General features: G+C 39.4%; 1 protein-coding gene across 6 annotated transcripts in view; it reads left to right on the forward strand.

Annotated features, from left to right (window-relative positions):
* Positions 1–15,000, forward strand: part of LOC137986166 (TNF receptor-associated factor 2-like) — a 75,532-nt gene that overhangs the window by 52,517 nt on the left and 8,015 nt on the right. For all 6 annotated transcript variants that reach the window (XM_068833459.1, XM_068833451.1, XM_068833463.1 and 3 more), the window contains 3 exons: positions 10,745–10,849; positions 13,699–13,863; positions 14,596–14,673. In XM_068833459.1, the coding sequence (XP_068689560.1) occupies positions 10,745–10,849; positions 13,699–13,863; positions 14,596–14,673 (348 nt within the window). The remainder of the gene's footprint in view (positions 1–10,744; positions 10,850–13,698; positions 13,864–14,595; positions 14,674–15,000) is intronic.

A 15,000-nucleotide genomic window follows, 5' to 3' on the forward strand; every position in this document is an offset into this window, starting at 1 on the left:
TTTGGCAGGCATCTGTCACTACATGCGGTGCGATTGGCTGTGGTATTTGTTGGGACGAGTTAAACCATCTTGTGAGGTAGTGTAACTCTGCGTGAGTTTCCTGTCGTAAAGGTGAGAAAACCTGTTGTTTTTCTCGTGAAAACAGTTGGCATTGTTAACTCGCTAAACACTATACAAAATGTTTTTACTTTGTTTCCGGACTTTTCTGACTTTATCTAGCTAAAACTGTCCTAGTGAAAACACAACTGCTATCTTGGTCTCCAAAATGAGAAATCTTTCAGTAATTTATGTGCCCATGTTATTCAGAATAATGCAACAAATTTGCTTACTTTGTATCCCATGTAACAGTGTTTGAATGAAACATTGATGATGTTCAAAAGTTGAACAATTTTTTGAGCATGTGCATGCAAAAAGTGAGCATGCCACGGATACTTATGTTTAATTCAAACTAAAACTATTTGGGGCAAGCTCCTTTAATAGAGATTTGGGCTAGTATTTCTAGCGATTGGATTGGGCAGAGTGTGTCGTATGAAAGACTGCTCTGTATCATAGAAAATTATTGGCTCTGATTGGCTAATGTTTAATATTTTTGAGACATTAGGGTAAAGTGTCGTAAAAGAAATACGAAAGTACAGTAATTTACTGGTCAACCACAAAACAGACAACTTTTTTGAAGGAAATCAATCGACTCACTTCATACATTAGAAGGTGCCGCTTACCAACTTTCGTGGGACGTTCTGAAGTTTTAAGTTGTTAAACTATGATACTTCTGTCAGTACTGTTGCCAAAGATAGTTTTCCTTTTTCCTAATAGTGCTATGGAAGCAATAAAACGGCGAAATAAAGACGATTTTGGAAAGGAGCCGCCATTACTCATCACCAGTCTCAAAAGAGTAGTAGTAGTTGTCCGTGAGGGACTGGTAACTTGCCAATGAATGTTCTTGCTGGATACTTATCGAGGATCACTGCATTTGTGAAGCATCTTTTATGTATTAGAGGCTATCATTTGGCGAGATGAGTACAGAAAACTTGCTATTAACTCATTAGTCTATCTTTTTCTCTTCTTCATTACATAATTGTGTAAAAAATACATCATTAAATGTGCTTGCGATTGTGTCCATTTCAAGTGTGCAAAATTAATATTTCACACATTAATTTTGTAAACAGCTCAAAACACTGTTTGTTTGCAACTAGTATGGTAGTACCTCCCTTCGAATACTGAAAATACTGTATTTTTACGTTTTAGACCAGCTTCTGTATACATAAAAATAATAAAGTTAAGGTTATGTATTTAGGGTAATTCGCGACCTTGAACTTATGCAGGTATGCAACGTTAAATAGGTGCCTGACGCTAGATGCACGGCCTCTTGCTTGTTGTTTGCTTTGAAGAACATAATTTCCAGGGGGTATAGGGGGTGTTCAACAATTTTTGGAATTTCCAGGGAGGAGGGGGGGTTACTGCATCCTCGCTTTAACGGAAAGTCCGAAGGGGGGGGGGTCCTATATGAAATTCCCTCTGTGGTGGGGGTATGGATATTTTCTGGAAGTACACATTGTATGTTACCGGTAGAACCAGTCCTCAAGTTGAATCCGTTTTTACCTAGGTTAAGTTGGTGTTCCTCATTTCAACTACAGCTGTAGGTTAAATATGCACTAGCTCAGATGATTGGAGAAACTTTTATTGGAGTCTAAATAATTAAGTTTAGAGAAAAATAGAGTCAGGTTAGGATTAAAAGATAGACGTAATTGTCTGAGAGTACCCTTGTAATTTGATGATATAAAGTATACTAAGTAAATATAATTTAACGAGGGGTGCAGAATGGGATCTCGGTTCGAAAAAGGCTATAATTCGTATTGGTTTCTTTTGGATAACAAGTAATGGTGTGTGAAACAAGGGAAATGTTAAGCCCCAAACATGAACACCATACATGTAGATAAGAATAAGATAAGTAAGAGAGTAGTAGAGCATAATTTATTTATAAAGAATATCTTGATTGACAAAATGTCTTACTTTTGACAAGATACCGAGGGTCTTGGACAGTTTGGGACAAAGTTCATTAATTAATTAATATGCTTTTTCCATGTTAGATTCATATCACAAATTGCACCTTAAAGTACTTAGTCAAGTCAACTTGTTTAATACATTCATCATCAATTTTAACGCAAAAAGACTGGTCAGGCTTAAGTTTGTTTGAGTAAAAGAGAATAAGATTAGTTTTTGAGATACTACAGTAACTGCTAAACGATTGCACTTCATCCAGTCAACAACAGATTTGAGTTCTTGATTTAAAGTTACTTCAAGTTGGTTGAGGTTTCTTATTGAGAGATAAAGGTTAGTATCATATGGTAGAGGGCTTAATTGAGGAGTTGAGCAGGTCGTTTACATATAGTGAGAATAAAAGGGGTCCTAGAATTGATCCTTGGGAAACACCACAAATTACTGGCTGAGAAATTGAGTTATACCCGGTAATTACTGTAAGAAATGTTGGACACTGACTTACCTGAACGTCAAAGAACGTTCGTAAGTCAGTGTCCAACATTTCCTATTATAATAGTAATATTATGCAAATTCCTTACTGCAATTTCAGCAAATTGAGTTATGACCGTTAACACATACATAATTATTGCAGTGGGTTAGATACGATTCAAACTGTTCAAGCACATTTCCTCTTAGGCTTTTTTCAAGTCAATGAATATACCACAACCAAATTAGTTATAATCAATGGACTGGCGAATAGGATAAGTGAATGCATAGTACATGTAGAACAGTTTTCCCTAAAACCAAACTGAAGTGGATGCAGGGGTGAGGGTCTTCAAATTTTCCAAGTATTAAATGGAGACAATGATACATAGCTTTTTCAAATATTTTACTGAAATTAGAGAGGACAGAGATGGGTCTGTAATTATCTTTATCAAGTCTAGAGCCTTTTTTTAAAGATAGGAATAATCCTTGCTAATTTCAATTTATCAGTGAAATTACCATTAGAAAAGGAGTCGTTAACTAGAAATGCCAGAGGCTCGGATATATAATCCATTAAAGTTTTTGAAACATTGACAAGCAGACTGTATGGCTTTATGGCACTCAATAACTACCAATAAAACTCCAGATTTTATGTGAGGTGACAGGAGACAGAAAGATAGATTCAGGGTTGTTACCCCTTTAAAGAAGGTAGAAAGAGGGGCTGTGCTTCCCTAAGGGAATCTCATTATCGATGATCAGACTGCATGTTATCGCATGCCGCATGTGTTTTCGATGATCAGACTGCATGCTATCACAAGTGGCAGAAATAAATTCTGCGCATTTGACGTCGTCGTTGTAGGTTGGACTGAATCGTCAACTCCATTCTTTTAAAGCAAAAGCATCGACTGTGTGACATAGCGGCACCAAATTAGCACCTATTGTATATTACATTTCGCATACGCATATGTAAGTAGGTTGGCACATTATGCATGTAACATAGCGGCACCTAATTAGCACCTATTGTATACTACATTTCGCATATGCATATATAAGTAGGTTAGCACATTATGCAAGAGCAGAGAGCACACACAACCACGCGGTGTGTGTGAATAACGAGAATAAACTCTATCGACATCCGACTACATGGTGGCAGCATTTTACAAGAGTAATCGCTAGAATCAAATCGAAAGAGGCCAGCAGAAGCGAATTATGGCAACAGCAACGTCTTTTGCGTCGCCACAGATGAACTGGGACGCTCCTGATCCGATAATTGCATTCACAAGATTCAAACAAAAATGTCAGCTTATGTTCTCAAGCGTTCTCAAAGACGCCGATGACGAAGAAAAAGTGAGCTGTATTTTACTCTGGTCGGGTGAAAAAGGTCTGGATATTTACAACAGTTGGACATTCACAAAGGAGGAAGAGAGGGAAAAACCAGCCATTATTTTCGAACGGTTCGAGAATCAATTGGAGCCGAAGACGAGTCATCGAATTCACAGATACACACTACAAGGAATGCGACAAGAACAAAGCGAGCCAGTGGATGATTTTATCTCAAGATTAAAAAACCTAGCAGCAAAATGTCAATTTCGCGACAGCACCGAAGTCGAAGACAGAGTTCTAGATCAGCTTATTTGGGGGTCAAAAAACCCCGATGTCCAGAAGTCCCTCATAGGCCGAGACAAATCATTGACCCTTGCAGGCGCTATCGAGATTGCAAGAAGCCACGAGGCGACAAGTAAACATATGAAGACATTGGCAGGAAGTAGCGAAAGCCATCAAGAGGATAGAAGTGTAGATGCCATTCATAAGGAACAAGAAAGGGAATCCTGTAACAACTGCGGAAAACAACACCCGAGGAACAAATGTCCAGCCTACGGTACACTATGTCGAAAATGCGGCAAAGCTAATCATTGGCAATCTGTCTGCCGATCCAGTAAACGGAAACAATTTATCCAAGGAAGAAAGCCGGTTTTCAAAAAATCTATTCACACGATTGAAGACAGGGGCGATGAAGACGATGATGAAATTCTCACAATTAGTACAATCGAGGTTAACACCATAGAAGACACGCAACATTCGATGACACATGACACACGCGATGAAGTCTTTGCAACACTGGAAATAACCCAGCCTGAAAAGAAGCGGAAAATTAATCTCCAGTGCAAGGTGGACACAGGTGCACAGAGCAATGTTTTGCCTATCAGGCTACTTCGCATAATCGCCCCAGAGAAGTTTGATGACGAAGGAAACCTCAAACCAGAAGTACTGGAAAAGAATGAAGCCATCCTCTCAGCATACGGTGGCTCTGTAATTAAGCAGCTTGGCACTATAAACATCTTGTGCAAGTACAAAGAGAAGAAGATTAACTGCATTTTCTACGTCACGGATACTTCAGGGCCAGCTATCCTCGGTCTAAAAGCGTGCATTGCACTAAAACTAGTCTCCCTCCACTGTACGCTAGGAACAAATCAATTAAACCAGGCTGATCCAAATAGCAGCTTCAATTCTCCAGCTCAAAATCCGGGTACTTGCAAGAAAAACTCGAGTTACATTGGAAGTCATATACCACTAGAAGAGCGGCCATCAATCACAAGTAAACAAGAGCTGATGGATATGTACCCAGAATGTTTCAATGGTACAGTTGGATGTTTTGATGACTACACATACCACATCACACTGGATCCTGAAGTATCACCGGTGGTCCATGCACCCCGCAAAGTACCTATAGAGTTGAAAGACAAATTACAAGCCGAATTACGTGAGATGGAAAGCCAAGATATCATTGCGAAAGTAACCCAACCTACGGATTGGGTCAACTCCCTGGTCATTAGAGAAAAAGAAAATGGGCGACTTCGGTTATGCCTCGATCCCAAAGACCTGAATAAGGCGATCAAAAGAGAACATCATCCCATACCCACTCTAGAGGAAATCACACCCAAATTATCAGGAGCAAAGCTTTTTAGTAAGCTCGACGCTCGCAATGGCTATTGGAATGTCAAACTAGATGACGAGTCCTCGTACCTGACAACATTCAATACACCATTTGGTCGGTATCGTTTCCTCAGAATGCCGTTTGGCCTACGAATGAGTCAAGATATTTTCCAGTTCAAGATTGATGAGACGTATCGTGATTGCCTGGGAGCCATTGGTATTGCAGATGACGTCACAGTCTATGGAAAGAACGATAAAGAGCATGACTTACACCTACATGAAACCATGGAACGTACCAGACAGGCCGGCATCAAGCTCAATGACGAGAAGTGCGTTATCAAAACAAAGGAGTGCAATTTCTTTGGTATGCTCTACACACCAGACGGTGTCAAACCCAGCCCAGATAAAGTCAGAGCCATAGAAAGTTTAGAACCGCCTAAAGACAAGAAGGAGCTTCACACCTTTTTGGGGATGGCAACCTACATGAGCTCATTCATCCCCAATTTAGCTGACCACACTGCCCCCTTAAGAAACCTCTTAAAGGAGAACGTTGATTTCACATGGAATCCATCACATTCGAAAGCCTTTGAGAAGGTGAAGGCATTGATATGTACCACAACGACCTTGGCCTACTATGACAGAAAGGAACCAGTTGTCCTCCATGTTGATGCATCAATTAAGGGCTTGGGCGCAGCTCTCTTCCAAAACGACAAGCCAATAGCCTTTGCATCGAAAGTACTTACCCCTGCGGAGACCAGATATGCTAATATCGAACGGGAACTATTGGCAGTGGTATACGGCTGCGAAAAATTCCATTCGTATCTCTATGGAAGATCGTTCGTGGTTAAAACAGACCATCGTCCCCTGGAACAGATCCATAAAAAGAACCTGATGCAAGCACCTCCACGCCTTCAAAGAATGCTGTTGCGGTTACAACCTTACGACTGCGTCATTAAATATCTTCCAGGAAGAGAAATGGTTACAGCTGACGCCCTGTCACGCCTTTCGCCGTTGGATGAATTTGAAGTGTCGGACATGAATGTGAAAGTTCACCATCTAATCAGAATCACCCCAGTAAAAATGGAAGAGTTCAAAAAGGAAACTGCGAAAGATGAAACCCTGCAGCTTCTAGCCCACAAAGTTATGCAAGGTTGGCCTGACAGTGGGAAGAAAATCACTTCGGCGCTAAAACCATACTGGCCCCTACGAGATGACATATCAGTAGAAGATGGGCTGATACTTCTTGGAAGCCGTGTTATAGTACCTGAACCCTTGAGAGGCAACATCTTGCAGCAAATCCACGGAGGGCACTTTGGTATGGAAAAATGCAAGCTACGAGCCAAATCCTGTGTTTACTGGCCAGGCATATACAAAGAAATTGAAAACCTTGTAAACTCATGTTGTGTCTGCCAGAAGTACCACAATTCCCAGCAAAAGGAGCCAATGATACCAACAGAGATCCCTTCAAGACCGTGGAAAACACTGAGCGCAGACCTTTTCTACGCTCAACAGTCGTGGTTCCTCATAGTTGTCGACTATTATTCCAAGTTCCCATTTGTCAAGAAACTTCAAAACCTTACATCCGGGGCTGTTGTTAATGAAATGAAAATGCTATTCGCAGAAAATGGAATCCCAGAATCTCTTCAATGCGACAACGGCACTCAGTTTACATCCGGCGGGTTCCATCAACTGGCAAGCCAGTACGGGTTTGAAATTGTGACGTCATCTCCACATTACCCACGTGGCCATGGGTTCGTTGAACGTCAAGTCCAAACGGTTAAGAAGACGATCCTGAAATGCAGAGAGACTAAAGAAGACATAGATCTAGCCCTGCTGGCTCTACGAACAACGCCCCTGAGTTCCAATATACCGTCACCAGCTGAATTACTGAATGGCCGAGTATTTAAATCCACACTTCCTGGTAAGATCCAGCCATCAAAGAACCAAGAGGAAGTTAGAAATTGGCTCAAAGCGAGACAAGACAATCAATGCCACTATTACAACAGACACACCAAGGAGCTCCCTGAATTACACAGAGACCAAGCTATCTATGTACAAGACCCTGTGAGAAAGACATGGAATCCTGCTAGGGTCATAGATCGGGGAGAGACACCCCGCTCATATCTCATAGAAACTGGAACTGGTGCCCAATTGCGAAGGAATAGAATCCATCTTAGACCGAATAATGCTTCCAACAATTCGGCAAACAACTCTTCGGACTCCGTGTCCCAAAGAAGCATGACTGCACAATATTCAAGCGCCATTCTACGAGAATCCACCGCGGCAGGCAATTCAGCAAATGACCCATCAAGTGGCAAGTTGACTATACAGCCCTCAAGCTCCAACCCACAATGCTCTAGTGTAACAGGAGAAGCCGAGAAAGGACCAAGAAAATCCCGCGCGGGACGTGAAATCCGGGCACCGGAAAGACTTAATCTCTGACGCTTGCTTTAATAGTTGATATTAGTATGATACATAAACACTAGACAGAAAATCCCTATATTGTTACCAGTTTTATTCGTTTTCAACATATGTACAAGATATATTGGCCCGAATGAAGATATTGTGTTTTGTTTGTTTTCCATTTTATTAATATAGTTTTAAGAGAAGGGGATGTGACATAGCGGCACCAAATTAGCACCTATTGTATATTACATTTCGCATACGCATATGTAAGTAGGTTGGCACATTATGCATGTAACATAGCGGCACCTAATTAGCACCTATTGTATACTACATTTCGCATATGCATATATAAGTAGGTTAGCACATTATGCAAGAGCAGAGAGCACACACAACCACGCGGTGTGTGTGAATAACGAGAATAAACTCTATCGACATCCGACTACAGACTGTTACTTGTGAATGGGGGTCCCTCTTTTGCTATTATGTATTCAGAATTGTTGAATTTGACTTCAAGCTCTTGCCAGAGCTCTTTCCGTTGGGCTGTTTCGTGTCTGGCCAAAACTTCTGGAAGTACAGTGTACTTCTTGCTGCGTTGCTGCTAAGTTGTACACTTTCCTTTTCTTGCTTGTTAGTGCATCCTCTTGATGTGGTGCAGGGATGGCAGAGTGGTGAGAGCACTGGCCTCCCACCAATGTGACCCAGGTTTGATTCCCAGACTTGGTACGTCATGTGGGTTGAGTTTGTTGGTTCTCTACTCTGCACTGAGAGGTTAAATTTTCTCCCTGTACTCCAGACTCCAGTTTTCCCCTCTCCTGAAAAACCATTTAACCTTTGGCTTGATTGTGTTAATAGTGTTAATTTCAGTTTACAGTGTCCCCAATAATATTAGTGCTCCAGCACTAGAATGACTTGACACTTAAAATAAAGTTCCTTTCCTTTTTCTTTATCTCGGGCTGAGATTTACTCGCTGTATTAGAATGCGAAGCCTGGCTCTTTATAAGAAAATAATTGATATGACAAGACAATACAAGTGTAATGACTTAAAACTGGGATTTAATTCACTGGTAGTTTTAACAATTATTTTATTACCTTAAACACAAAAAAGGCTCTTACATGTAATCCGGATTGCTTTATTTGTTTATATAGGCAACCTGCTCTGCAAATTTCATAAATTAATCCTAACCTTTAAGGTGATTCCCTCGTTTTGCACCGCGCATCTCATACTGCGCCTAATGTTGCGACTTCGGAGATTGCAGGGTTTCATGTCGGCCATCTGAAGAGAGGCAACACAGGCCGCTTTTGCTGTTCAAGAGGTTTTAGGTGCCATCATGACAATTCTTCTAGGTTAAGAAGGTGTTGTTTTGGAACTCACCCCAGTCCTTTCGTGGAAAAAGATCATTTTGAAGTCGAAATTGCCACTTTGCCATTTATTTATTATCGTGTTCGAAGAAACGAGCATGGTGACCCCCCAATTTAAATGGTTTTATTTACTCGTAATAGGTACACGGAAAACATATTTTAAGGATGGCGCCTATTTGTTATTGCACATGCGTTCTGCGCATCTCGTGATACTTGGGTTTCCTATCAGTGATGCGTACTAATACAGGGATATTTTTGCACGTGGTTTAAAACTACCCAGAGAAAGTAGATCTTAGTAAGTACTCTTGGTATCCAAAAAGAAAATTGGGGGTAACCATGTATTTTTGACAGATAATTAAGCTTCAGATTGAGAGAGAACGCCATACATTGCTTTATATTTTATTAAGCTTTTTACAAATTAATATTATTCATCAGTTATCTCTGAAAAATGCGTGGTTACCCCCTATTTTCTTTTTGCATTTCAATAACACTTGTTAAGATCTCTGTTTCCTGCATAATCATAAACCGGGGCAAAAATACCGTCCTTAATTAAGGAGAAAAAAAGTTGGATAGCAGAAGTTGTAGTATTTATGATGTGAAACTGCATTTGGGGCCCTGCAGACACTGAGTACAAGGTGATGACTGTAGCGGTCCAATTTGCTTACATTTCTTTGCAAGATTGAGCAATTTGAAATCACTTTACTTAAAGATTATAGCCCGGACAAACAAGCAGGTTCAAGTTTTCAGTAATATTTAGTGGCTAATTTTGCTACATAACAAAAATTTTTCCGGTTGAACTAGTATCGGCAAAAAATACTAACAATAAAGGGCATACAGCGCGAAAACAAGCATGGTTACCCCATCTTTTTACTGCATTCTTTAAATGTCTTGTGCCAAGTTTTAAAAAAATCTGGATAGTACATCTTTTTTATGGGAATTACATGTACCTTAAGTTGGAGGCACTGTGTGAGTGACAGAAATGTCCTCATTGACATCTTACTCTACTTACAGTCATCAATTTGGCTTGCCATCTTAATCCTAACCTTTGCTGGGTTGTCATTGGGGACAATAATAACATTTAATTGTTGCTTCTCTGGTAGTAATTGCAGACGTCTTGTTGTTTAGTATGTATTTCTTTGTTTTTAAAGGTTGTTACACTTTAAATAAAAAATTGCATGCCGTGCCAGAGTATTACTTAGTTGTTTGCTGGTAAATTGTAATCAACTTTATGTTTCATCTACCTGTTGTCACATATACATGTAGTTCCATTAGTTCCTTGTCACCATCATACTTTTAATGGCCAATCAGTTGCAGACGGTGTGTAGGTAAAGTTAAATAGTCGTTGTGTTCCTGGCTCCCCTGAATACTTGTATTTAATGTACAAAGTATAAATTTTGAGGCAGGGTTGGGAATTTCCCAATTTTATGAGATTCCTCCCTTCATAACTGAGAGAAATCTACAGCTCATTTCACAGAGGTAATTCATATACATTTGTACAGTTTGTAAAAAATCTCAACCATTTACATGTAAGTCCATGTATAGTCACGGTTAATTTGTTGACAGTGTTCCTCACTACATTACTTAGGTTTTCCCAGATATCTTTACGAGACGGGAAGTTCAAGCCTTTGTTGTTCATTGTACCTTCATGGATGATGGATGTAAATGGAAGGGAGAAGTTAAGTACTTTGAGGTGAGCATCTGGATAACCATAAGTCAATAATGGGGGACACAGTTCCTCGGGACAGTTAACAAAAACGTTATGAAAATAGGGAAAAACATAGTTTATGTACAGTACTGTAAATCAAGCAACATCAACCTATTTCACGACAACTGAGGCAAGTTCACTGTGCCCCCTTCCCCCTCCAACAATGTAACTTGTTAAAAGCAAACATTTGATTTAATATAATTTATAGCCGTAGAAAAGGGTTTATCAAGTGGGTTTATATGGCAAATTGAAACTGACGTTTCAAACATTAGCCCTTTGCAAAGGGCAATTCACCTCACAGTTCACTCTGAAGAATGGCCAAGACTCGAAATGTCGGTTTTCACATTTCTCTATGGTGGTCAATTTACCATGTCATCCCAGATCATCATAAACCCTTTTCTGTGTTTCGCGTCTGCACTGATGCAGCACTACAGTTTCCCCTTTATCCATTTTGAGTTACAGCTGTATACAGCCAGTTTGGGATGTACAGTACATTGTCTTTTTGGGGGAATGGGGAGCATAGATCTACAGAGATCTGTAGGGACATAGATCTTTCAGTACCTCCATTGAAGCAGGTGGCCATATTGGATATTCCCTTTTTTAAAAGACTAGAAGTCAAAAGGTACATGTATACTGTACATGAAAGTAGCCATTTTAGTTCTGCCTCTGAGAGACTTCACACATATTATACATGTAAATAACAAGAGGCTATGGGTAGCCTACACTTAATTCTTCAAAGGAATTTGAGCTGATTTCCTTTAAAACCCAGTATTTCAGTGATTTATGTTACATGTATGTTGGTCAATATCGTTAAATTCCATAGTCCGTATTCCGAAGTCCACATTCCATGACCCAATCATTATGGTTAAGTGCGATTGTAGAATAGGGAAGATATCGTTGATGTCACCTATTGTCCGTCCGTGGTTTAGTGATGATCGCAATTGCCTCTGAAAGAGGAGATCCTACTAGGGCTGCAGCCAAATTGCGACCCTCCCAAAAAAAGAATTTTTTAAAAAAGTTTGATGTCCAAAAATGGAGTCGAATCCTATACAAATTTTATAATGATAAATAGAAATAATAATGTTATATAATATTTATAATATAAATAATCCTTCCAGCCCAAAGAACATGATGAGTGGGGTGAGGCTGTTATTTCTCTTTATTTAAATCTACATCTTGGTCAGTATACTGTCCTGGGTTTTTGCTCAGTCGTTAGTTGTTTTATACCTGTGTTTCACATCAAGTGTTAATCTAAGTCTGCAACCTGACGGTTGGGCAAAGTGTGATCATAAAGTGACGTATGTGTAAAGAGCGAAAATTGTTATGATGCACATTATTTAATTGGAATGGAATCATGACTGGTAAACAGATTGTATGGGTTGTGGTTATAGATTTTTCCTGGGCTGTAATGAAAAGTTTCAATAACTAACTAAAGGTGATTGACTAGACATTGATTTTTGATAGCCTTAATAACTTCGGTCAAAGAACAAAGTGTAGAATTCAGCTCTGACTCATCTTTTTTTTTTTTAATTTGTTTTTGGTGTCGCAATTTGGCTGTGCATATGTAAGATTTCTTTACCTCTTAGATACACTCTTCAGAAAAGGCATCACAAGTAGAATTCGAAGTCAGTATCTCTTCATTCGAAGGCAACAACGATGTCCACTGAACTACTGCAGACTACGGGACAAATTAACGGGGAAATGTGAATTGGAAACAAGTTTTTGAGTTTTCGTAACACAGAATGCCATATCCGGTTATCATGTCACTTGGTAACACATCTTTGCGGGCTAATTACATACTTAATTTGTAATTCTCCTGGTATTGTTAAGAAAAGGTGTTAAATAATTTTAAGTACCATCGTAGAAACTTGTAAAGCATCTGTTTACTGGTTTTGATTGTAATCGATACTGTTAACGACAGTTTTAAATGTAAACAACTATTCTAAAATTTTAACGCTATCATTGGGTCACAGAATGTGGACTTTAGACTTCGGACTACGGAATAGAAACTGGATATTGACCAAGATATTGTAACAAAAAATAAAAAAAAAACCACTGAAACACTGTGCTTCGAACAAAGTGTGGCCTCTGACTCTCTTGTTTGCGGTAGAGGGACTTTTCAAAGAAAGAACCCAAAGTAAACTTCAGACTTGATAGCTCCTCATTTAGAGGCACTCCTGATGACAGCTAGACCACGAAAGGGTCCACGGCAGGCCATGTGGGATAAATGATTATTTATTAAAGAATTGTGTGTGTGTGACCAGAAACAAGTTTTGTGTTTTTGTTGAACGCAATGCCATATCTGGTTATGCATTATGACTCTCTAACATCTTTCACTGGGCTAATATTCTCCTGGTATTGTTCAGAAAAATCATTAAATATTTTTAAATACCATCATAGAAACTTGTAAAGCACTCCTTTACTGGTTTTGGTTGGAATCAATGCCATTAACAACATAGCTTGTTCCAGGCTCCCAGACAGTTGGGAAAGCGAAAAAAAATCATGCAAAAAACAAATGGGGGCTTGGGCCTTGCCTCAAGCCAATCCTCACCACTTGTTTTTTGCAAGCAGTTTTTTTCGCTTTCGTGAGTATCTGGGAACCTGGAACAGGCTATTAACAATAGTTTTAAATGTAACCAACTATTTTATGATTGCACTTACCGGTAACCCTATCATTTGGTCACGGAATGTGGATTTCGGACTTCGGACTACAGAATTGAAACTGGATATTGACCAAGATACTGTAAGAAAAACACCGAAATACTTAAGCAGAAGGATTCATTTCCAAGTTCCCAGTTTTTATTATATTGTTATGTTCTTGGTTCAATACATAGGCTCACACTAACAGTTGCGAGTATGTGAAAGTCACTTGTGTACATCCTGAGTGTGGTGCAATGGTAAAAAAAGCCTCACTTCCTGAACATCTGGAAAAGGAATGCGTGTTTCGTTTAGTGACATGTGAACTTTGTCATTCCCAAATAATCCTTGACAGGATGATGGTATGATGTAATGAAATTTATCATGTTACATAAAATTAATTATTATTCACTGAATTGAATTTCTTTTTGGTGGGATATTTGAACTGCTTTTGCTCAAAGTAATGACGTGAATGTTCTTTGAGTTTTTCAAAGGAGCCTTGCTCTTGAAATTAGCTGTGACGTTAATTCAAAGGTCAAGTTAGACTTTGAAACTCTAACAACAGTAAAGTGCCTGTGCTGACTATGGTGTGCTAAATGTAGATACAGTGTAGGTATTGTATACCTTCCCCTTGAGCTCTGAGTGCCAATCTCTTTTAAGCACTTGCACCTCCTTTTTTAGCCTCTTTTGCTTTAGAAACTTGACTGGTCTTGGTTTATGTTAGGTGGTTCTTTTCTTACCCTTGACAAACGTCTACCTGACTCGGCTTTAAAAGATGAACCTAATAAGACCAAGTGTAGATCGGTTATCCAGGTAGATGCCAATGCAGGAGTAACTTTATCACAATCTTAACAACTTAATGTACAGAGAAATCTTGCCTTTTATGAAAGTATTGTTATTATGATGGGAGTTAACCTAACGTACATACAGTCATGTATTGTAAACAATGATTGTCATGCTCTGAAGTGCCAACATATATCTTCTCTGAAAACAGTTAACTTGTTTTTATGTGCTCACCATGCATTGTCAGCATGATTACAAGTCATAATGATAACATTATTTACCTGATTCTCTTGGTCCTTATTTTTTTACAGCAACATCATGAAACAGAATGTCCAGCTTATTCAGTTGGCTGTGACAAATGCAGTAAGGAAGGAATTCCTCGTAGTAAGGTAAGGTTCTAGTCTCACTGTTACTGAAGTGGTTGAGTATGAGTCACAGGGTCCTGAAACACCTAATATTTTTCATATCTATGGTCAGCGGTCGGCCAAGATGGCGGACGTGAAATTTACAGCTCCGTTCCAAATCTTTCTTCTTGGCTTACTTTTCGCCTATCTTTCATCAACAATGCATATGGATGTTCCCTTAAGTGATCATTTACCAACTGGATGCTATTATGGCTTGAGTTTTGCGCCAAATCGACCCATTAGTGCTGGATTTGTGGGCCTCCTCAAAACTCGCTGCTTCAGTTCCGTACTCAATACTTCCCACGAAAGCAG

The sequence above is a fragment of the Montipora foliosa genome, chromosome 2 (assembly GCF_036669935.1).
Source record: "Montipora foliosa isolate CH-2021 chromosome 2, ASM3666993v2, whole genome shotgun sequence".
Taxonomy (NCBI): Eukaryota; Metazoa; Cnidaria; class Anthozoa; order Scleractinia; family Acroporidae; genus Montipora; species Montipora foliosa.